This window comes from Trachurus japonicus, chromosome 16 (assembly GCF_045865225.1).
Source record: "Trachurus japonicus isolate A0001 chromosome 16, Traja_1.0".
NCBI classification, from domain to species: Eukaryota; Metazoa; Chordata; class Actinopteri; order Carangiformes; family Carangidae; genus Trachurus; species Trachurus japonicus.
This window is the reverse complement of record NC_140922.1, coordinates 36,261,863-36,285,560: the sequence shown is the minus strand read 5'-3', so window position 1 is coordinate 36,285,560 and position 23,698 is coordinate 36,261,863. Positions and strand designations below refer to the sequence as shown.

General features: G+C 41.6%; 2 protein-coding genes across 2 annotated transcripts; one reads left to right on the top strand and one right to left on the bottom strand.

Moving 5' to 3' along the window:
- Positions 1 to 6,774: 6,774 nt before the first annotated feature.
- LOC146972839 (tetraspanin-19) lies at positions 6,775 to 14,946 on the top strand. Its single transcript, XM_085803460.1, has 8 exons — positions 6,775 to 6,845; positions 7,069 to 7,144; positions 8,548 to 8,660; positions 10,685 to 10,759; positions 10,873 to 10,968; positions 12,484 to 12,678; positions 13,359 to 13,442; positions 14,351 to 14,946. Exons 1-8 carry the CDS (start codon positions 6,780 to 6,782, stop codon positions 14,597 to 14,599), a joined length of 954 nt encoding a protein of 317 aa, XP_085659586.1. The 5' UTR covers positions 6,775 to 6,779; the 3' UTR covers positions 14,600 to 14,946.
- Positions 14,947 to 17,746: 2,800 nt separating this feature from the next.
- LOC146972838 (uncharacterized) lies at positions 17,747 to 23,070 on the bottom strand. The gene is made up of 5 exons (XM_085803272.1): positions 22,791 to 23,070; positions 22,182 to 22,339; positions 20,040 to 20,099; positions 19,300 to 19,425; positions 17,747 to 17,881 (listed from the first exon to the last, which is right to left on the bottom strand). Exons 1-5 carry the CDS (start codon positions 23,068 to 23,070, stop codon positions 17,747 to 17,749), a joined length of 759 nt encoding a protein of 252 aa, XP_085659398.1.
- Between the last annotated feature and the right edge of the window lie 628 nt (positions 23,071 to 23,698).

Sequence of the window (23,698 nt, the reverse complement as noted above, 5' to 3'; positions counted from 1 at the left end):
TCGCATTTTGCAACTAAAATTTGATACAATGCGAGTAAATTTTTCATCTACTCGCGCAGGTGCGACCAGTAAATTTGTCGATTTTTTTTTAATGACCACTGTGATTGGCTACTGTGTGTTTCTCTTAGTTTAGTTTAGTTTAGTTTATTTAGATCCCCATTAGCTTTTGCCACGCAGCAGCTGTTCTTCCTGGGGTCTTTTCATCATAATAAATGACAAATACAAACCATTAACACACAACACATTAATACATAAAACAGAAAATACATACAGAAAACACATACTCAATACAAAAACAAAACATCCAAGACAAACACTTAACTTAGCCATGTACATCTCAGAGGAGACGTCTTTCCACAGCAGAGAGCAGACACACAGACCGGCGACCTGCACGTGTGTGTGTGTGCTGTACGTCACCCGCGATATTATTTTTTTTCGATAGCTCGCTACAAACCTTAAACATCCCATAATGTGCTCGCGCTCTCAGCAGCGGTACTCAAATCGTCACAAGGCAACGAAGCAGGTTGACTTGCGCTGCAGAACACGCTGCACACAGGCTCCCAAACGGAAATGATTATTGATTGAATGTTGATTGATAGATTTATTTAATTTAAAACATTATAGTTTCTGCATTTATGCAGTATTTATCAGTAATACAGTGAAAATTAGAGGAAATGTGAAAATTTACTTTGCAGGTCGATTTCGGTGTGCGCCCCTAAATTTTCTGCTTGCGCTCCTAAAATTTTAAGTTAGAGGTTCACTGTGCTGCTAGTCAGAACAGTTAGTCTGGAGCCCTGATTATTGATGATTATTGATCAGATCTGATCCAGGAACAGTTGTTGTGAGTCAGTCAACACCATGCTGTTGTCACGGTAACGTGGAGGAGGGAAAGTAAGTGCTGCATCTGGACCCACTCAGACCTCAGGTCACTGAGGGGGAGATGATTCACCGACAGCTGTGACATCACATGATTGTTTTTACTGAAGAATCAAAAGTGAAACAAACTTCACAAAGAGGATTAGTTACTATATATAAGAACCTACTGAACCTTTAAAGGGACAGTTCAACATTTAGTCAAATTGGCCCATCACCATAATCCCTATAGTCATAGCAGTAGGTTCGTTACCTTTAATTGTCGGTGCAAGCTGTTTTTAGAACGGCGGAGCAGAGCCGTGAGCTGCTCAGAGCTACGCTACGGAGGCTCATTATGGGATTTCTTTGTTGGTTTCCCTCATCATCAAACTCATCAAATACACAATCCAACAACTCCACAACGCTCTGGTGGACAAGTTGTGAGCTGCACATTCACCACGCTATGAGATAATAACACAACGTTACCACACAGAGTTGTTTTAGAGGGAAATACAGAGACTGTTGATGAAAAACTGTCCCTGAAGGCAACGTGCATCAGTGGTTTTGCATGAATTTCCCTCTAAAACAACTCTGTGTGGTAACGTTGTGTTATTATCTCATAGCGTGGTGAATAAGTAACGAACCTACTGCTATGACTATAGGGATTATTTTGGCAACAGTTTGCCAAAATGTTGAACTAAATCTTTAAGAATCTCCAGGCTGCAGGAAACATCAGGAACTCCAGGTTTTAATCCTGAGAGTCTCCACTCTGAGACCTGACAGAACCACTAGGACCTCAGCATCGCTCCTCACAGCCGCTGGTCAGAGAGCAACAACAACAACAACAACAACAACAACAACAACAACACAGGTTAGAGGTCAGAGGTCAGAGGTCAGAGTGACTCACCACAGCAGGTCGACATCATCAGAACGAACCAGAGAGAGAGAGAGAACAACACGTTCATCCTGGACCAGAGACACTCACTGACTGAGGAGAGGAGAGGAGGGAGGGGGAGGGGCTGTTACCCCCCCTGTTACCCACCCCCCCCACACACCTCACTGATGATGTCACAGTTAACTCTTCATCTACACTGCAAAAACCCAAAATCTATCCAAGAATATTTGTCTTATTTCTTGTCCAAATGTCTCATTTCTAGTCAAAACTAAACTCTTTCCACTTAAAATAAGACTCATCACCTAAAAATGAACTTGTTTTTAGATCATTTTCACTTGTTTCAAACTCATTTTCACTTGAAATAAGTAGAAAAAAGTTTTGTGTTTGTAATAAGAAAGAAAAACTTGCTCCACTATCAGATTTTTCTACTGTATTTAAAATGAAAATCTGCTTGAAAGAAGTAAAAAGTGTCTAAAAACAAGCTGCTTTTAATGTGATGAAGTGATCCACACTGCAAAAACTCAAAATCTTTCCAAGAATATTTGTCTTATTTCTTGTCAAAATGTCTCATTTCTAGTCAAAACTAAACTCTTTCCACTTAAAATAAGACTCATCACCTAAAAAAGTACTTGTTTTTTGATAAATTTCACTAGAAATAAGTAGAAAAATCTGCCAGTGAAAGCAGGTTCTTTGTGGTTGTAATAAGGAAGAAAAACTTGCTCCACTGGCAAGTTTTTTATGCCCTTTATTTCCTGTCCTGTCCGTTTTGTTTCATTTGTTTTGTTGAGGCCGGGCTCTCTGCCTGTTTACTTGCTTTTTATTTTTGTCATTAGTCCTTTCTGTCAGGGATTACTTTATCTCATCTTTTGTAAGAACAAGGAAACGTAATTGTCGACTGTTAATTTCTTTGTTATGTGATTGGTTTAGTGTTTTGTGTTTGTAATAAGAAAGAAAAACTTGCTCCACTATCAGATTTTTCTACTTATTTCAAGTGAAAATCTGCTTGAAAGAAGTAAAAAGTGTCTAAAAACAAGCTGCTTTTAATGTGATGAGTCTTATTTTAGGTAGAATGAGATTAGTTTTGACTAGAAATGAGACATTTTGACAAGAAATAAGACAAATATTCTTGGAAAGATTTTGAGTTTTTGCAGTGCAGATGTTGGATGTAGGGTTTAAGGGTCATATTAAAATGTTCATTAATATGAGTCTGGAGGAGAACACACCGATGCACTTGTCAAAATGTCTCATTTCTAGTCAAAACAATCTCATTCTACTTAAAATCAGACTCATCACCTAAAAATGAACTTGTTTTTAGATCATTTTCACTTGTTTCAAACTAATTTTCACTTGAAATAAGTAGAAAAATCTGCCAGTGAAAGCAAGTTTTTTGTGTTTGTAATAAGAAAGAAAAACTTGCTCCACTATCAGATTTTTCTACTTATTTCAAGTGAAAATCTGCTTGACAGAAGTAAAAAGTGTCTAAAAACAAGCTGCTTTTAATATGAGTCTTATTTTAAGTAGAATGAGATTTGTTTTGACTAGAAATAATAAGACAAATATTCTTGGAGAGATTTAGAGTTTTTGCAGTGAAGAACATTTAAAAACGACAAAGTGCTCAGAGTGTGAAGTGTTAATGAAGCCGACAGAGCAGATGTGGGCGGGGCCAAGTGGTCGGCGCCCAAGGTGAGATTTGATTGACACTTCCTGTCTGAACCCCCCTACACACACACACAGGTACACACACCTACACACACACACACACACACACACACACACACACAGGTACACACCTACACACACACACACACAGATACACACAGGCATGTTCCTTCATAAAGAAGAAACATGAGCTGGACAAATCCTAACTTGCAGTGTGTGTATGTGTGTATCTCTGTGTATCAGAGTGTGTGTGTGTGTGTGTGTGTATCAGTGTGTGTGTGTGTGTGTGTGTGTGTGTGCCAGCAGGGTCTTTCCAAAATTTCAGTGTGACAGAAAACGGCTCAGGAAAAATCCTACACTCACACACTCACACACACACACACACACACACACACACAGGTCCAGATTCCCAGAGAAAACTCCCAGCACACGTCCACAGTATGAAATGAAACTAACTAACCCTCGTTGGAGGCACGAGGCGTTGCCGTGGTAACCGGGCCGACCAGACCAGACCAGACCAGACCAGGCAGTAAAAACACGATGTGGTGGGAACGAGGCAGTGACCTCTGACCCCTCCATCTGTAATCACTCCCTCGTTCCCTTGGTAGTGGACCAGATAGTAACTCACTGGTCGGAGGAAAAACACTTTCACACAACGACTCAGACTCACAGTTAATTACGTAATTAAAACGTTCCGACTGCCATCGTAACAGCGATCCGTTATCGGTTTAAGAACCTCTGGGGTCCAGTTGTTCAAAAGGTTTAATCTGGATCACCATGATCTGAAATGTTAAATCCAGGACCAATAATCAATAATCCATCTTCACTTTTATCCCAGTTGGACTGGATCAAACTGATCCAGATACAAACTTTTCTAGATTACCAGATCCAGAATAGATAGAGTGTTAAAGGGATACGCCAACATTTATTTTTTCGTGTCTTGCCTCACTCCCGAGTCCATGACCAGCAGATAGACACCATCCTTTCCACTGTGCGTGTAGTTACCATGGAGATAGAGCCGTATCGCCGTAATTAGCTTAGCTCAAACTCTGGAAGTGTATGGGTAGTGTTAGCCTGCCTCCACCTAAAGTCGCTAATTAGCTTAGCTCAAACTCTGGAAGTGTATAGGTAGTGTTAGCCTGCCTCCACCTAAAGTCGCTAATTAGCTTAGCTCAAACTCTGGAAGTGTATAGGTAGTGTTAGCCTGCCTCCACCTAAAGTCGCTAATTAGCTTAGCTCAAACACTGGAAGTGTATAGGTAGTGTTAGCCTGCCTCCACCTAAAGTCGCTAATTAGCTTAGCTCAAACACTGGAAGTGTATAGGACCTATACACTTCCAGTGTTTGAGCTAAGCTAATTAGCGACTTTAGGTGGAGGCAGGCTAACACTACCTATACTATAGGTAGTGTTAGCCTGCCTCCACCTAAAGTTGCTAATTAGCTTAGCTCAAACACTGGAAGTGTATAGGTAGTGTTAGCCTGCCTCCACCTAAAGTCGCTAATTAGCTTAGCTCAAACACTGGAAGTGTATGGGTAGTGTTAGCCTGCCTCCACCTAAAGTCGCTAATTAGCTTAGCTCAAACACTGGAAGTGTATAGGTAGTGTTAGCCTGCCTCCACCTAAAGTTGCTAATTAGCTTAGCTCAAACACTGGAAGTGTATAGGTAGTGTTAGCCTGCCTCCACCTAAAGTTGCTAATTAGCTTAGCTCAAACACTGGAAGTGTATAGGTAGTGTGGGGTCATTCCTATGTTCCCACAGCCCTATGTTCCCTCAGCCCTATGTTCCCTCATTTCTAACTTTTGTTGTCACTGAAAATTAGGCCCTATGTTCCCTCAGCCCTTTGGTCCCACCATTGGTTGGGTTTAGGCAATGAAGAAAAGAGTTGGTTAAGTTTAGTAAAAAGACCCAGTAGAGGCTAGACAGGCCAGATAGGTAGAGTCCAGATAGGTAGAGAGAGTCCAGAGGGAACATAGGGCTGAGGGAACATAGGGCTGTGGGAACATAGGCACGCTCCCGGTAGTGTTAGCCTGCCTCCACCTAAAGTCGCTAATTAGCTTAGCTCAAACACTGGAAGAGTGGACCAGATAGTAACTCACTGGTCAGAGGAAAAACACTTTCAGACAACGACTCAGACTCACAGTTAATTACGTTTTATTACGTTACGTAATTAAAACGCTCCGACCACCATCGTAACAGCGATCCGTGACTGCAAATGCATGATGGGATATCTCCAGAAACTTTAAGAACCTCCGGGGTCCAGTTGTTCAAAAGGTTTAATCTGGATCACAATGATCTGAAATGTTAAAGGGATAGTTCATCCAAAATTGTGAAATGATCTCCTCCCCCTCATGTGGACTAAGGGCTGGGAGAAGTTTCAGAGTCCTCCGTGGCTTCTCTGAGTTACAGGGGGTCTCGGCGTAGCAGTGCATGTCCATATGACGGTTGCTAATGGATACCAACTGTCTTCGTAACTAATTTCAAATTTATTAAGGGATAACCCCTTGAGATGCATCATCTCGTCTTCCAGGGGGTCCTATACATCAAAACAATCAGACAATACAATACAATACAATACAGTCACATATACACAACACAAAACATACACTTAAAGTGTGAACAACAGCTCCCAAATCCCTCCCGCCCACCCCACCATACCCCATCAGCCCATAACCCCATCACAAGGGCAAAAAAAAAAGGTAAAAGTACATGAAAATAAATAAAGAGAAAATAATAACTAATAGCAACAGCAGGGGTCTGAAACAAGGACATTAGTGAGGTCTTGAACAGATGGAAAGAGGAGCTTCCAAGAGCTTCCGTTACAAACAAGCTTGAAATATAGACTTATTTAATTTTTTTCGGAACATTTTCTCATGTTGGGGCTTCGATACAAGAGGGACATTACATACGAGCAGCATGGAGGTATTTGGATGTTTTTTGGTGTGTCTTTTTGGACGAAGACAGTTGGTATCCATTAGCAACCGTTATATGGACATGCACTGCTACGCCGAGACCCCCTGTAACTCAGAGAAGCCACGGAGGACTCTGAAACTTCTCCCAGCCCTTAGTCCACATGAGGGGGAGGAGATAATTTCAATTTTGGGTGAACTATCCTTTTAAAGGTTCTTCAGGGGATTAAAGTCAAACTCCTGTGTGTTTTCTCTAGAGCAGCAGCAGCGGGTCGTTGGGTCATTTCAGCTGTAACGTGAGACATTCCTGATCATTACTCATTAAATCACAGCAGCTTCCTTGTTCCTGCTGCGTGTGTGTGTGTGTGTGTGTGTGTGTGTGTGTGTTAATGTTTAGACACAATGAGGAAGTGGACTCTGCTCTCAGACCTGAAACCTGAACCAGAACCAGACGACGAGGCGACATCATGAAGCTGCAGGTGAAGATCCAGCTGCTCAAGTTCTGCTCGGCAGTCATCAACAGCATCTTCATGGTGAGGCCGTTCGTTCCCACGGTAACCTCTGGTTCCCACGGTAACCTCTGGTTCCCACGGTAACCTCTCATACTGATCCCTGTAACAGCTGAGACTGATCAGTTTTCCTACAGCGTTTTATATACGAAGAGATTTAGTGACGTGTGTTTTATTGTGAAGTCTTGTTGGTGGGAACATGTGACCTTTGACCTCTGTGTGTGTGTGTGTGTGTGTGTGTGTGTAGGTGCTGGGGCTGAGTGTGGCTGGTTGTGTTTGGATCCTGTTTGGAACAGAAAACTTCCTGACGGTCGTCCCCTCAGGTAACATCTGTACAACACCTGTACACAGGGTTCTTACTGGTCCTTAAAAAGTCTTAAAGGTGTACAGAAAAGAAAATTGAATTTGAGCCCACTCTGGGTCATAAAATTAGTGTAATAACTCATCTATCAGACGATGTAGGCCAAACTTTGTGCAAAATTCTATTTTTGAGTAAATCCGTGATGAAAGTGTGTATTTTAGTGTAGTTTTTTTTTTCGTATTGGATAATGCAGGCGCACGGATTATACGTCAGCCTGTACACGATTCACTAGCCACTGATATTGGATCCGTAATCCGTCATTCAAACGTCTGAGACACGCACACACACACGGAGCTCGGGCTCGCCCCAAACTTTGAATATCCCGCCCGCTCGATAACGACCAATCAAATTCATTTTCCTTACTCGGGTAAACTCGTGTTGCAGCTCGTGACAACTCGGCGCGACAAACGGGACAAACGGCCATTTCTGTACACCTTTAAAAGGCATTGAATTCATTAATCTAAAAACAAGGCCTTAATTGGCATTAAAATGTCTTAAATCAATTTTTCAAAAGTCTTAAAAATGTGAACACATGGTAAGTGGTATTTTATGGTTGTAGTTAGTCTCAAATCTCAAAATAATTGGTAACATTTCGACATAGAGAAGTTAGTGGCGGCCGTCAACGCTAAATTTCTCACCGTCACCAGCTCCCGAGTCAGTGTTTTTTTTTTTTCCAGACTTTTTATACATTTATTTTGAAAGGACAGCTGGAAAGAGACACAATCCAATGTTCATGTAACAGTCACTTTACCTTGGATCACAGAGGAAAGTGGGTCAAATTGTCCCTAACCCTATGTAATTGTGGTGTGTTCTGCATTTGTGTTTATTATGAAGTCGGTCTTAAATTTCATTTCAAGTGGCTTTAAAAAAGTCTTAAAAAGTCTTAAATGTAACTTGGCTTAAGCTGTAGGAACCCTGGTACAACACCTGTACAACACCTGTTACAGGGTATCCGCGGGGTCTTGAAAAGTATTAAAAGGTGCTACAGCCCTAAGTTACTAGAAACAAAATCAAACCAGCTGAGGCTCATGTCATGACTGTCCTGATTGTAGATTTTGTTTTGGGGAGTTGAGCAATATTTCTTTTTTGATAAACTTTGCCTTTGATTTATTATCCCAGCCTATATATTGTGAATTGTGTTGTATCATAGTGGTCTACTACAGTCTGAATCACAAACTAAAACTGTTCAGTTAAAAGTGTCACTGATGTAAATGGTTACATCTTGAAGTGGCGGTGAGGTGTTGAAAAATATTGAGAAGGTCTTGAAAAAGTCTTAAAAAGGTGTTTAAATGAACTTCAAGATTCCTGTATAAACCCTGTGTTAGTATCCGTGTAATGACCGTGTGTGTGTGTGTGTGTGTGTAGTGGAGCTGCGCACCGTGGCCTTCGGTCTGCTGGTGGTCGGTGTGGTGGTTGTGTTGGTCAGTGTTGTTGGATGCGTTGGAACCAACAGAGAACACAGATTCCTGCTGCTGCTGGTGAGTAACATCTGGATCATCTGGTAGAACATCTGGATCAGCTGGTAGAACATCTGGACCAGCTGTGGTCTCTTCTGGTCTGTCCTGGGCTCTGTTGGTCTCTGTTGGTCTTTGTTGGTTTCTGTTGGTCTTTGTTGGTTTCTGTTGGTTTCTGTTGGTCTTTGTTGGTCTTTGTTGGTTTCTGTTGGTTTCTGTTGGTCTTTGTTGGTTTCTGTTGGTCTTTGTTGGTTTCTGTTGGTCTTTGTTGGTCTTTGTTGGTTTCTGTTGGTCTTTGTTGGTCTTTGTTGGTCTTTGTTGGTCTTTGTTAGTCTTTGTTGGTCTTACTTGGTTTCTGTTGGTCTTTGTTGGTCTCTGTTGGTCTTTGTTGGTCTTTGTTGGTCTCTGTTGGTCTTTCCTGGTCTTTGTTGGTTTCTGTTGGTCTTTGTTGGTTTCTGTTGGTCTTTGTTGGTTTCTGTTGGTCTTTGTTGGTCTCTGTTGGTCTTTCCTGGTCTTTGTTGGTTTCTGTTGGTCTTTGTTGGTTTCTGTTGGTCTTTGTTGGTCTCTGTTGGTCTTTCTTGGTTTCTGTTGGTCTTTGTTGGTCTCTGTTAGTCTTTGTTGGTCTCTGTTGGTCTCTGTTGGTCTTTGTTGGTCTTTGTTGGTTTCTGTTGGTCTTTGTTGGTCTCTGTTGGTCTTTGTTGGTCTCTGTTGGTCTTTGTTGGTCTCTGTTGGTCTTTGTTGGTTTCTGTTGGTCTTTGTTGGTCTTTGTTGGTCTTTCCTGGTCTTTGTTGGTCTTTGTTGGTCTTTGTTGGTTTCTGTTGGTCTTTGTTGATCTCTGTTGGTCTTTGTTGGTCTCTACTGGTCTCTGTTGGTCTCTGTTGGTCTTTGTTGGTCTTTGTTGGTCTCTGTTGGTCTTTCCTGGTCTTTGTTGGTTTCTGTTGGTCTTTGTTGGTTTCTGTTGGTCTTTGTTGGTTTCTGTTGGTCTTTGTTGGTCTTTGTTGGTCTCTGTTGGTCTTTCTTGGTTTCTGTTGGTCTTTGTTGGTCTCTGTTGGTCTTTGTTAGTCTTTGTTGGTCTCTGTTGGTCTCTGTTAGTCTTTGTTGGTTTCTGTTGGTCTTTGTTAGTCTTTGTTAGTCTTTGTTGGTCTCTGTTGGTCTCTGTTAGTCTTTGTTGGTTTCTGTTGGTCTTTCTTGGTTTCTGTTGGTCTTTGTTGGTCTTTGTTGGTCTTTCTTGGTTTCTGTTGGTCTTTGTTGGTCTTTGTTAGTCTTTGTTGGTCTTTGTTAGTCTTTGTTGGTCTTACTTGGTTTCTGTTGGTCTTTGTTGGTCTCTGTTGGTCTTTCCTGGTCTTTGTTGGTTTCTGTTGGTCTTTGTTGGTTTCTGTTGGTCTCTGTTGGTCTTTGTTGGTCTCTGTTGGTCTTTGTTGGTCTCTGTTGGTCTTTCCTGGTCTTTGTTGGTTTCTGTTGGTCTCTGTTGGTCTTTGTTGGTCTCTGTTGGTCTCTGTTGGTCTTTGTTGGTTTCTGTTGGTCTTTGTTGGTCTCTGTTGGTCTTTCCTGGTCTTTGTTGGTTTCTGTTGGTCTTTGTTGGTTTCTGTTGGTCTTTGTTGGTTTCTGTTGGTCTTTGTTGGTCTCTGTTGGTCTCTGTTAGTCTTTGTTGGTCTCTGTTGGTCTTTCTTGGTTTCTGTTGGTCTTTGTTGGTCTCTGTTGGTCTCTGTTAGTCTTTGTTGGTCTCTGTTGGTCTTTGTTAGTCTTTGTTGGTTTCTGTTGGTCTTTGTTAGTCTTTGTTAGTCTTTGTTGGTCTCTGTTGGTCTCTGTTGGTCTCTGTTGGTCTTTGTTGGTTTCTGTTGGTCTTTCTTGGTTTCTGTTGGTCTTTGTTGGTTTCTGCTGGTCTATGCTGATCTCACCTGGTCTCTTCTGGTCTCTCCTGGTCTCATGTGGTCTCATGTGGTCTATCCTGGTCCCTCCTGGTCTCATGTGGTCTCATGTGGTCTCATGTGGTCTCTCCTGGTCCCTCCTGGTCTCTGCTGGTCTCCGCTGGTCTCATGTGGTCTCAGTACCTGGGTTTCCTCATCGTGCTGGTCCTGGGCCAGCTGTTTCTGACGCTGCTGCTGCTCGTCAACAGCGACAAGGTGAGAAAAAGACTTTTATTTTGAAAGAGGGGGTGTGATGTCATCCAGGTGTGTGATGTCATCCAGGTGTGTGATGTCATCCAGGTGTGTGATGTCACTGTGATGTCATCCAGGTACAGCAGGCTCTGGAGGACCAGGTGGACCATATGATCGTTGGTTACCAAGGCAACAGGTATGAGGACCGGCTGCTGGACAACCTGCAGCGCTACGTGAGTCCCTCTGAACCGCCCAACACCACCATATATGGTCAATGCAAATCAGCACGTGCATGTTAAAGGTATAGTCTGTAGGAATTCCCTCCATCTCGCGGTGCGGTTGCATATCTGGACGTATTCTTGATGTTGCATTCAGGTGAAATGGGGCAGACGTCAGACAGACAACAGACGCTGCATGTAACAGGATAAACAAGCCTCTATGTAAACAAGTGGTTTTTGATTTCTAGTCGAAACTAATCTCTTTCCACTTAAACTAAGACTCATCACCTAAAAATGAACTTGTTTTTAGATCATTTTCACTTGTTTCAAACACATTTTCACTTGAAATAAGTAGAAAAATCTGCCAGTGAAAGAAGTTTTTTGTGTTTGTAATAAGAAAGAAAAACTTGCTCCACTATCAGATTTTTCTACTTTTTTCAAGTGAAAATCTGCTTGAAAGAAGTAAAAAGTGTCTAAAAACAAGCTGCTTTTTAATGTGATGAGTCTGATTTTAAGTAGAATGAGATTAGTTTTGACTAGAAATAAGACAAATATTCTTGGTAAGATGTTGAGTTTTTGCAGTGCAGGCTGTAGGTGGAGCCAGAGGAGTTGGATTTTGTCCTAAATGACCCATTTAATGTCCAACTATCAGAATATAGTGACAGTTCCAGCAGATACGACTGAATCACTGTTACCAACTGAAGCTTTAACTCCGGTGACAGAATAACAAGTCTCAGTAGATCAGTGTTGCTGCTGCCAGTCTGTGTTTAAACTCAGCGGGTTTGATTCCTGTCGGACGTCACACTAGAGCGTGTAAAATAGTCTACTTGCCAACAATGAGTACCCGGAAATGTTGAGTACCCCAAAGTTTTATGTTAGAAATAGATAGTACGGGTCCCCAGTATTCAGAAACTGCCGGATGCTAATATATATTGGGCAATTAGCATAACAGACATAATTAGCATAAATTAGCATAATTGCATATGGGCAATATTTCAATAAAATTGACTTGGCTGATCTGGGCAATATTGGAGTGGTTTTAGGGGTTATTGATGATGCTGAATCCATTTCTGACATTTTCAAAATTCAAAATGGCTGTCTAAACCGGAAGTGACCAGATTTTAACCGCCAGTGGGCTGATTTTGATGGACCAAAATCTGGTCACTTCCAGAAACTAATAAAACTTTGGGGTACTCAACATTTCCGGATTCACAACGGGGCCCTATGGGCTGGCAAGTAGACTAAAAGCAAAAAAAGAATAAATAAATAAAAACTGAGTAGAACCGTGTCGAGCCGTGTCGGATTTGGCGGCGAAAAGTGCGTACGTACAAAACGGGGGAATAGGGATGTCATGATTATAGATTTTTATAGAAAAAAAGGACCAATTATCTTCCTTAGGGAAAGTGTTTGAATTATTCAAGCCATTATCTATTATCATCTATACCAAATGTTTAAGTTTATTTTAATCAGGGTTTTTTGTTTGTTTTTACATTTACATTACAAATGACGTGAACTTTGCCGTGGCGACAGGCGAAGTGCTGCGGCCGGACGAAGCCCTCTGATTGGCTGGGGAACCGGTACCTGCAGACGGAGCAGCTGAACCGCTCCGACGTGCTGCCCTGCTCCTGCTTCTCCTCCTCTCCTCGCTGCTCCAACTCCTCCTTCTGCTCCTCGGAGCTGCAGCCCAGGCCGCCGCTCGCACACGGGAACAACTCCTACACACGGGTCAGCTGCTCACACACACACACACACACACACACACACACACACACACACACTCACACAACGCTGCCCTACAACGCAAGAAGGGGGTAACTCATTTTTTGTCACAAATGAGATTTTGTCATTTTTGGGACATTAAAGGTCTGCTACTACATCATGTGGATAAATATCTTGACTCAACATTATCTTATTTGGGATTTATTTATATCTGAGGGTGGTTTTCACAGTAACTCCCAAAACCTGCGGTGACAACAAGAGAACAACTAACTACAGTTACCTTTTCTCTCTGTGTATAGAATGCACAACACTCCCTACTGTACAACAGGCTGCTATCATTATGAACCAATAGGAGTTAGTTTCCTCTTTCTTACGTTGTATGTCCAGCTTAGATTTTGCCTTAATGCAAAACAGACAGAGGTAACTCTGAAATAAGGGTCAAATGTTAAGTTTGAGTTAAATATTATTACACAGCTAGACTAATAACTTGCAAAAACAAGGATTTGACCAATTTCAGAATCCTCAGTTCAATACAGTTGACTGGACAACAACAATACTTTAAACTCATTTTTCTCAGAACTGCACTCTGAGGAGTTTTACCCCGTTCTTCCGTTGAAGGGCAGAGTTAGTGTGTTCTGCATTCACTCAGTGTGTGTGTGTGTGTGTGTGTGTGTGTGTGTGTGCAGGGCTGCTCGGCGGCGCTGAGTGTGTGGTTCCAGGAGAACGTCCTGACCATCGTCAGTATGGACGTCGGCTTGATCTTCATCCAGGTCAGACACTGGAGTACCTTACACACGTTCTTTGATGTAGATGATGGGACGGAGTGATATATTGCTTTTATAAAATAATGACAATATGAAAGAGGAATACGCAATCAATTTTATGTAGTTTTATTCAACCAGAAATACATATTATCTAATAAAATAGCCTCACTGTGAAAAAACTAGTCCCACCTCTCCAGACAGTTAGCTCCATCAAACTCATCAAATACACAATCCAACAACTCCACAACACAACGCTCTGGTGGACAAGTTGTGAGCTGCACATTCACCACGCTATGAGATAATAACTTTCCTAGGTCGTTCCTAGATGTTTTTATTCTCTTTCTGCACTTTCATCTCCTCCTTTAGCTGTTCTATCTACTGCTGATTTTAATCGTGTCTGATTTTTCTCTTAGTCTTTTGTTTTTTTTGTTTTTGGTTTCTGTAGCACTTTGAGATTACTTTATGAAAAGTGCTTTACAAATAAAATGTATTATTATTATTATTATTATTATTATTATTAACACAACGTTACCACACAGAGTTGTTTTAGAGTTAAATTCATGCAAAACCACTGAACTCTGTGTGGTAACGTTGTGTTATTATCTCATAGCGTGGTGAATGTGCAGCTCACAACTTGTCCACCAGAGCGTTGTGGAGTTGTTGGATTGTGTATTTGATGAGTTTGATGAGGGAAACCAAGAAATCCCATAATGAGCCTCCGTAGCGTAGCTCTGAGCAGCTCACGGCTCTGCTCCACCGTTCTAAAAACAGCTTGCACCGACAATTAAAGGTAACGAACCTACTGCTATGACTATAGGGATTATGGCAATGGGTCAATTTGACTAAATGTTGAACTGTCCCTTTAAATGTGACCCCAGGACGACTAGCGCTGCTCTCTCTCTCTCTCTCCACAGATGTTTCAGTTTGGACTGGTGTTCTCTCTCTACCGAGCCGTCGCCACTAAAGCCGGTTTGAAACGGTCCAATCAGCTGGCGGACGCTGACCACGCCCACCTAGGCCACGCCCCCTCCGACGACGACGAGCTGGACCCCGGGGAGCAGAACTACGCCTACATCCACCCCGACAACCCGGCCTACTACTACGACACCATAGATGCTGCAGATCACCATGACAACCAGGTGTACCTGCAGCCGGCTCAGTAGGCTCCGCCCACCTTGCAGTTTCTCTTTTGTTTTTATTTGAACTTACAATTAATTGTTGTTTCCTTGATCTTATTCTATTTTGTATTGATGTTTTTTTGTGTAATGTTATTAAGCTAATGTATATTAATGTTAATTTTTTTGTTTTGCTTTGTTATTTGTGCAATAACCTTTTATAGGTGAGGTTTAAAGATGAGCCCGAGTGGGTTTCTACCTCACCTGCACGTTTTATTTTTTATTTCATTTATTTTGTTGATTCCACAAATGTGCAAATGAACTAAACTAAACTGAACACCTCCATCCTGTGCAATAAAAGTCAACAACATTATTAAATCTAAATGAAAACAGTCTGAGCCGTTTGTTTCTTATGGCGTAACGCTGACACACATCCAGGGTCATTTCATCCATCTTTCCATCTAATCCAACTTTTATCCCAGTTGTTCAGTCTGATCCAGATAGAACCCTCTCTAGACCGGTGGTTCTCAAACTATTTTACATCAAGGACCCTAAATTGATACAAATTAGACCACAGACCCCCCTATTGGACAACATTTAGAAACAAACACCAGAAATACACATTGTTCTGGAACTGAATAAAGTTACTTTCTTAGTAAATGTACCTTCAAATTGGTGTCAAGTTTTGGAAAATTTTTAATGAAATTTCTGGACAAAAAAGTGCTAACACTTCTCAAAAAGAAAGTAAAAAGATTTCTACAGAAAAATGTAAAAAAAATCTAAAAGAATCTAATCTAAAAGAAAAAAATGGTGAAACTCATAAAAAAAGTTAGAAAAAATCTAGAAGAAATGGTTAAATTCCCAAAAAAAGGAAAAATTCTATAGAAAAAACTGGTTAAATTCCTAAAATTTTCCTCCCCAAAAAGTCAAAATTCTAGGAAAAAAAAGTGGTAAATTGTCTCCCAAAAAAAGTTGAGAAAATTCTAGAAAAAAAAGGTTAAATAAGTTGAAAAATTCTAGACAAAAGTGAAAAGATTTCGAGAAAAAAGTTTTTAAGACCCCAGACCTCACTTCTAGATGACCAAGTCCAGATGCTGAGTGTAAAATGTGACTGTGTATCAGACTGAAGCTGGTAGAGCAGAAATTAGCATCGCTATCCAGAGTCTGTGGTCAGTTCAAAACGCTTGTTAGGAAATTTGCTCTGACGTTTGTTGTGGGAGTCTGTGGAAGCTGCGTCCGGACAACTCTGGCAGCTGGACACATTTATTGAGGCTGCTGCACTACTGCATTTATTTGGTAGCTACACCGGTTGCTCTGGGTCGCTGTGGCAATGCATGATGGGATATCTTGCTCTGGTTAGTGACCATCGGCTGTTCACTACATCTCGTGGTGAATTCTGGGATAGATTCAGTCACTATATAGTGAACATTAATAATCACTAAACATTCGGACACCACTACAAAATGGCGTGGTCACTATGTAGTGCACTAGATAGAGAGTAGGGGGGGATTTTGGACACAGCCATTGTTTTCTGTGCTGTTTCTTTAGTTTCCTCGGTGTCTTTAAAACAGCCAGACCTTCTCTCTGTGTGAGTCTGTGGAGACCGACGCTCTCTAGTGGCGAGGAGAGGAACTGCAGCCTCGGGGGGAAGTTGCTGATTGAAGCAGTTTTGATGGAAAAACAACTTCAGACACATTGTTTTTATTTTATTCCAAAATTTTATTTAAAATCTATTGAGCAGAAAATAATTCAACAGGTTCAAATATCTTAATATAAATATATCATAAAGCTCAGAGTCAGTGTGTGTGTGTACAAACAGCAGCAGCAGCAGCAGCAGCAGCGCCCCCCGGTGTCCAGACACAATACATACACAGCAATAAATAAAGTCATTAGAAACTAATAAATATCAAATATCAAATCTAATCAATGACGTCTGATTGTTCTGTGAATCAGATTCACCTTGTTGAGAAAATAGATTTTTACTCTGTGGAGGAGAAACGAAGCGATGGCGTCATCGTGTTGTAGAGCAGGAAGTCGGCCGGCGTTCAGGTGAAGGTGACTTCATAGATATATTATATACTGACTAGATGTATACCGCCTTCTGCTTCTCAGCGTACGTCAACACGGCGGCCATCTTGGTCAGGGGTTTCTGACCATAGACATATAAAGGTCTGAGCAGCAGTCAGACCAGTCAGACCCTGTACAACACATTTCTGTGTATTTATGCATGTGGGTGTGTGTCTGAGTATCTAAGTGTATGTTTAAAGGTCGACTATGTAGAATTACCAGAACAACAACAACAGAAAAAGAATTCCAGCAGTCGATTGCCAGACCGTTGCTAGGTAAAACGGGCCGTTGCTAGGGACTCCGCTCTGATCAGAGGACAGACAGGAGGATATTTACCTTGTGTTTCATTTTTACCGTCATTAACAGCATAATATATTATATATGTATTATTTTTGAAAAAATATAGCTTTTAATAAATATTCTACATATTCAACCTTTAAAGGGACAACGAGGAGTTTCTGCGACAATAAAAAAGTCTGATATTAATGTGGATGAATCTACGTTACCACTTGTTAATGGTCCATTTTAGATAAATCTATGGTTTTGTCTCTATGGTTATTTTGTTATTATTAGTGGTGGTGGAAATGCTGGGCGAGCCGACCAGCGTTTCTTTACTTTCGGTTTCGTGGCGAGTCATGAGAATAACGCCGCCGTATGAATCTCCGTTTATGGTGGGAACTACGACGGTATGTGATCGTCTTCCAACCTCTGACTTTAATTCTTGATGAATGAAAACATGAGTCTGTCTTGCGCCGGTCAAAGAATTTCACGGTGCGGAGGCTCATAAATGTAGTGAGAAAACACTTCACTTTAACAAAACTCCTCGTTGTCCCTTTAATGCATAAAAAAATAATAATTCAAAAAATTTTTTTTGTTGTTGTATCATAAATATATGTCTGACATTTATAATAAACCAAACGGCTTGAAAACCAGTTGAATATTCAGTGAGTTATGGTGATGTTAATGGTTGATAGACCTCTAGTGCAGGAAGTAGACACGGCTTCCCCCTGACCAAGATGGCCGCCGCGTTGACACATTCCACTCAATAGAGCTGCCTGGGAACCAGCATCTAGTCAGTATATAGATCTATATCTATGAAGGTGAGTTGGGTTGAGTTGAGGTGAGTTGTTACCGGCGCAGCGCTGCCACCTGCTGCCTCCAGCACTGAACACACTGCACCGACTCCATCATGGAGTTGAAGTCTGGGGTGGGGGGAGGGGAGCGGGGGGAGGGGCAGCCGTCCGCATCCTGGTGAGAGTCCACCTGTAAACATCAATCAATCAATTAGTCAATCAATTAGTCAATCAATCAATACATCTCCTAATGACCCTGAACTTTCTGTCTTTCATCATCACTAGAGCTCTGTAAAAGAGAGTAGTGACAGCATTGGTCCAATGGCAGCGCCTCCTGGTGGAGGAATATGGGTTTTACAAAAGAACTGACATCTCTGCATTGTTGGTGAATGAGCAGTGTGGTGTTTTCAATAATTTAAGGACATTTATAGATCACCCACGTTAATAGCATCATTGAGGATCCTTTACAGATAAACATTAACACATAGGCCAGTAAAAAAAAAAAAAAACAGTTGTCTACATGAATGTTTCAATCTACATTTTGTAATAAACAAATTATAAGTATAATCTGATATGACCAAGACACCTAAAAACAAAAACACGGCCGTTTTCATCAATTTACCAGCAAGTGGGCAACACACATACATTGGAGTGAATGGGTTTTCTGGGCGCTTTTGCAATACCCATATCCTGCCACTAGGGGGCAAAACCCTTAAACCCTTAAACCCTTAAACCCTTAAACCCTTAAACCCTAAACCCTTAAACCCTTACCAGGGTCAATGGAGGTGTCCTTACTCTCTTTTACAGAGCTCTAGTCATCACTGACACTGTGGATGAATCGGCCAATCAGAGCTCAGATACTAACCAGGTGTTGCACAGATAACATTGATTGGAAAAAGTTTGGATGCTCCTCCATCAATGTTTAATTATAAATAAAGTAAAATAAAAATATACACAAATAGAGAGAAGAAAAACATTACTCTTTGATAAATTTGTTTTTCCCAAAATGTAGAAATGTAGCAGTATTTTTAAGTTACTACTAATTAAAAGGCGATTAAAACATTAAAATTTCCACATAACTCCTCAATACGACGGAGTATTAGGGCCACGTTGAGAAAAAAAAAAACACACAGACTTCGAGAATAAAGTCGCACATTTCATATGAGAAAACAAGTCATAACATTATGAGAATAAAGTCGTACATTTACGACTTTATTCTCTAAGTTTGTAATTTTTTTATTTGTCACTGTGGCCCTAATACGCCGTCGTACTTTATTGTTATGTGAATTGAATGATGTGCTATTTACTTACTGTGTGTTTTTTATGTGATCATTTGTGAAGCCAAAGACAAATTTCCATTATTATTTATGTCTGCCATGCCATTTACAACCTTTTTATTTAATGGCTCCTCTGTTAGTCTCTGTTCTTTCTGTTCATTGGATACTGTTTGTATTTCAACAAATAAAGAAGGCAGGGAGAATAGGGAGAAAAAGTTTGCTCTGTTTCTTGCTTGTAAGAATGTCCTGTTTGATTTACTGTAAATTGCAAACAAAACTAATAAACACATGCTTGAAAAAAATAAAATAAAATAAAGAAGCAGAGCCCTACCAGGTGCTGTAGCAGGTCCTGGTTCAGCGTGATGACGCGACACAGCACCGTGACGTCAGGACAGAGCGCTCTGAGCCGACCGGCGCAGCTCTGGTAGAAGGAGAGGCTGTCGACCAGCACGTCGCTCTGACGGGACACAGAGGGTTAACGAGTTAAATGGATAGTTCACCCAAAATTGAAATTTCCCTCGTTATCTCCTCCCCCTCATGTGGACTAATAAGGGCTGGGAGAAGTTTCAGAGTCCTCCGTGGCTTCTCTGAGTTACAGGGGGTCTCGGCGTAGCAGTGCATGTCCATATATAACGGTTGCAAATGGATACCAACTGTCTTCATAACAAAAAGACACACCAAAAAACATCCAAATACCTCTAAATAAGTCTATTTTTCAAGCTTGTTTTGTAGCGGAAGCTCCTCTTCCCAGTTCGTTCAAATTTGACGAACCAGGAAGAGGAGCTTCGAGAAGCTTCCGCTACAAAACAAGCTTGAAATATAGACTCATATAATTTTTTTCAGGACAATTTCGCATTTTGGGGCTTCAATACAAGACGGACATTACATATGAGCAGCATGGAGGTATTTGGATGTTTTTTGGTGTGTCTTTTTGTTACGAAGACAGTTGGTATCCATTTGCAGCCGTCATATGGACATGCACTGCTACGCCGAGACCCCCTGTAACTCAGAGAAGCCACGGAGGACTCTGAAACTTCTCCCAGCTCTTAGCAGCTGCAGTGTGAGACTCACCTGGTCCAGGTGAGCAGCGGCGCGGTTGCATGGCGGAGCCGGCAGGATCCTCACCTCCTCCTGCAACACACCAGAGGTTAGAGTTAGACAGAGCTCTTTATCTCAGACTGGGGAGATTCACACCACAGTGTAAATCAATGGTGTAGTCTAATGTGTTGTAGTGGGTAAACTGCTTTTTAGGTGGTAAACTGTTCATACTTGTATCACATAGACCGGTGGTTCTCAAACTTTTTTATAATCAAGGACCCTAAAATTGACACAAATTAGACCGCGGACCCCCATTGGACAAAACTTTGAAGCAAACACCAGAAATACACAAACAATCAATGTACGTTTAAATTAGGCATACATTTTTGAAAGATTGTAGATACATTTCTGGGAAAAAAAGTGGTACAATTACTCCCAAAAAGTTTAAACATTTAAACCAAACAAACCAAACCCAACCCAACCATACCAAACCCAACTAAACCCAATCCAACCCAACTAAACCAAAGAAAACAAACCCAACTAAACCCAATCCAACCAAACCAAACCAAAGAAAACAAACCCAACTAAACCCAACCAAACCAAACCCAACCCAACTAAACCAAAGAAAACAAACCCAACTAAACCCAATCCAACCAAACCAAACCCAACCCAACTAAACCAAAGAAAACAAACCCAACTAAACCCAATCCAACCAAACCAAACCAAACTAAACAAACCCAACTAAACCAAAGAAAACAAACCCAACTAAACAAAACTAAACCCAACTAAACCAAAGAAAACAAACCCAACCAAACCAAACTAAACCCAACTAAACCACAGAAAACAAACCCAACTAAACCCAATCCAACCAAACTAAACCCGACTAAACCACAGAAAACAAACCCAACTAAACCCAATCCAACCAAACTAAACCCAACTAAACCAAAGAAAACAAACCCAACTAAACCAAACCAAACCAAACCCAACTAAACCCAACTAAACCAAACCAAACCCAACTAAACCCAATCCAATCCAACTAAACCCAATCCAACCCAATCCAACCCAACTAAACCAAACCAAACCCAACCCAACTAAAACAAACCCAACTAAACCCAATCCAACCAAACCAAACCAAACTAAACCCAACTAAACCATAGAAAACAAACCCAACTAAACCCAATCCAACCAAACCAAACTAAACCCAACTAAACCAAAGAAAACAAACCCAACTAAACCCAACCAAACCCAACTAAACCAAACCCAACTAAACCACAGAAAACAAACCCAACAAACCCAGTCCAACCAAACTAAACCCAACAAAACCAAACTAAACCCAACTAAACCAAACTAAACCCAACTAAACCAAACCAAACCCAACTAAACCCAATCCAACTCAACTAAACCAAACCAAACCCAACCCAACTAAACCAAAGAAAACAAACCCAACTAAACCCAATCCAACCAAACCAAACCCAACTAAACCAAAGAAAACAAACCCAACTAAACCCAATCCAACCAAACCAAACCCAACCCAACTAAACCAAAGAAAACAAACCCAACTAAACCCAATCCAACCAAACCAAACCAAACCAAACTAAACCCAACTAAACCAAAGAAAACAAACCCAACTAAACCACAGAAAACAAACCCAACTAAACCACAGAAAACAAACCCAACTAAAGCCAATCCAACCAAACCAAACCCAACTAAACCCAATCCAACCAAACCAAACCAAACCAAACCAAACTAAACCCAACTAAACCAAAGAAAACAAACCCAACTAAACCACAGAAAACAAACCCAACTAAACCCAATCCAACCAAACCAAACCAAACTAAACCAAACCCAACTAAACCCAACCCAACTAAACCAAAGAAAACAAACTCAACTAAACCCAATCCAACCAAACCAAACCAAACTAAACAAAACCCAACTAAACCCAACCCAACTAAACCAAAGAAAACAAACCCAACTAAACCCAATCCAACCAAACCAAACCCAACTAAACCAAACAAACCAAACCAAACCAAACCAAACCCAACTAAACCAAACAAACCAAACCCAACTAAACCTAATCCAACTAAACCCAACTAAACCAAACAAACCACACCAAACCCAACTAAACCAAACCAAACCAAACCAAACTAAACCCACCCTCCAGGACCGTGGTCTCACCGTCTCGTTCAGCTGGTTGCTGTAGACCGTCAGCGCCATCTGCAGGTCCTCGATGATGCTCTGAACCTCCACCGGGGCGGCGCCGTCGCGCAGAGCTGCACCGGCCGTAAGCCCCGCCCACAGGCCCAGGAGCAGCAGCAGGAAGTACCCACAATGCACTGCGGCAAGGAGAGGATGAGTGTGAGAAAGACATGAAGAAAGACACTGGCTGTTTTCAAAACCGCATACTAGCACCACATTTACATCAAGAAATACATGTTTTACAATGAACCGAAACAGTCTGCATTAAGTTTTATTTTATTAAACTATAACATAGTTGGTCCACGGCAAAGATACGGTTACGGTTAGATGTCAGGGGACCATTGCATTGTGGGATACAGTACGCAATGTGGACAGGTCAGATACTGGAGATATTTCCCGAATCAGTACGACCTCTGGGAATTTTTCGCATACTGCAGATTTAGCTTTTGTTTGCATACTGCATACTGCATTTTGGACAAATTGGTACGTACTAGCAGTATAGTATGTGGTTTCAAATACAGCCTCACACTCACACACAACCGGGTCCAGTTGGACCAGAACCACAAGGTCAGTGACGGAGACACTCACTGTTTTCAGGAGGAGGAGAAGGTTTATCTTGGTGCTGGTCCTGGTCTGATGTGGTCTGGTCTTGGTGCTGGTCCTGGTCTGATGTGGTCTGGTCTTGGTGCTGGTCCTGGTCTGATGTGGTCTGGTCTTGGTCCTGGTCTGATGTGGTCTGGTCTTGGTGCTGGTCCTGGTCTGATGTGGTCTGGTCTTGGTGCTGGTCCTGGTCTGATGTGGTCTGGTCTTGGTCCTGGTCTGATGTGGTCTGGTCTTCATGCTGCCTCCTCCTTTTATCCTTCTCCATCCTGAATCCCAAGAACCGCTTGACATCAGTTTTTCTCCAAATCCAGTTCCCAGGAGCTCCAGAGCTGAGTCAGTGTGTGAAGGTGAGGTCGGTCGGTCACATGACAGGAAGTCAAGTCACACCTTCATCCTCCTCACCTTCATCCTCCTCACCTTCATCCTCCTCACCTTCATCATCATCATCATCTTCATCCTCTTCCCCCTCTCTCTCTCCCACTTCTGTCTAAACCTCAGACTGAGTCACACACTTTTTACCCAAGAAGCTCCAACATCCCGGGGTTTCCTGAACGTGACACAATCACTCACTCACTCACTCACACACACACACACACACACACACACACACACACACACACACACACACACACACACACACACACACACACACACACACACACACCGTTTTTTTTTATTTATTCCATTCTACCCAGGGGCCAAAACCCCTTTCTGGGGTAGTTTTGCTGGCGAAATTATGTAAATGCAAATATTTAGGTACTACAATGGCATAAATAGTCATACAACTATAACATTTGGCAGAGAGTATCTTGACACATAGGGGGAGGCAGGAAAAAAAGATTCTGGGGTTTGTTGCAACTCGATTTTAAGATATCACCCTCAACATCCCAAAA

Excerpts from the sequence above, each read along its gene's own strand:
- LOC146972838 (XM_085803272.1), bottom strand. The coding sequence starts at position 23,070 with ATGGAGAAGGATAAAAGGAGGAGGCAGCATGAAGACCAGACCACATCA. Across the intron at positions 19,426-20,039 it reads CCGCTGCTCACCTGGACCAG|AGCGACGTGCTGGTCGACAG; the intron begins GTGAGTCTCACA and ends GTGTCCCGTCAG. Across the intron at positions 17,882-19,299 it reads AGGACCTGCTACAGCACCTG|GTGGACTCTCACCAGGATGC; the intron begins GTAGGGCTCTGC and ends TGATGTTTACAG.
- LOC146972839 (XM_085803460.1), top strand. The coding sequence starts at position 6,780 with ATGAAGCTGCAGGTGAAGATCCAGCTGCTCAAGTTCTGCTCGGCAGTC. Across the intron at positions 7,145-8,547 it reads CCTGACGGTCGTCCCCTCAG|TGGAGCTGCGCACCGTGGCC; the intron begins GTAACATCTGTA and ends GTGTGTGTGTAG. Across the intron at positions 8,661-10,684 it reads ACAGATTCCTGCTGCTGCTG|TACCTGGGTTTCCTCATCGT; the intron begins GTGAGTAACATC and ends ATGTGGTCTCAG.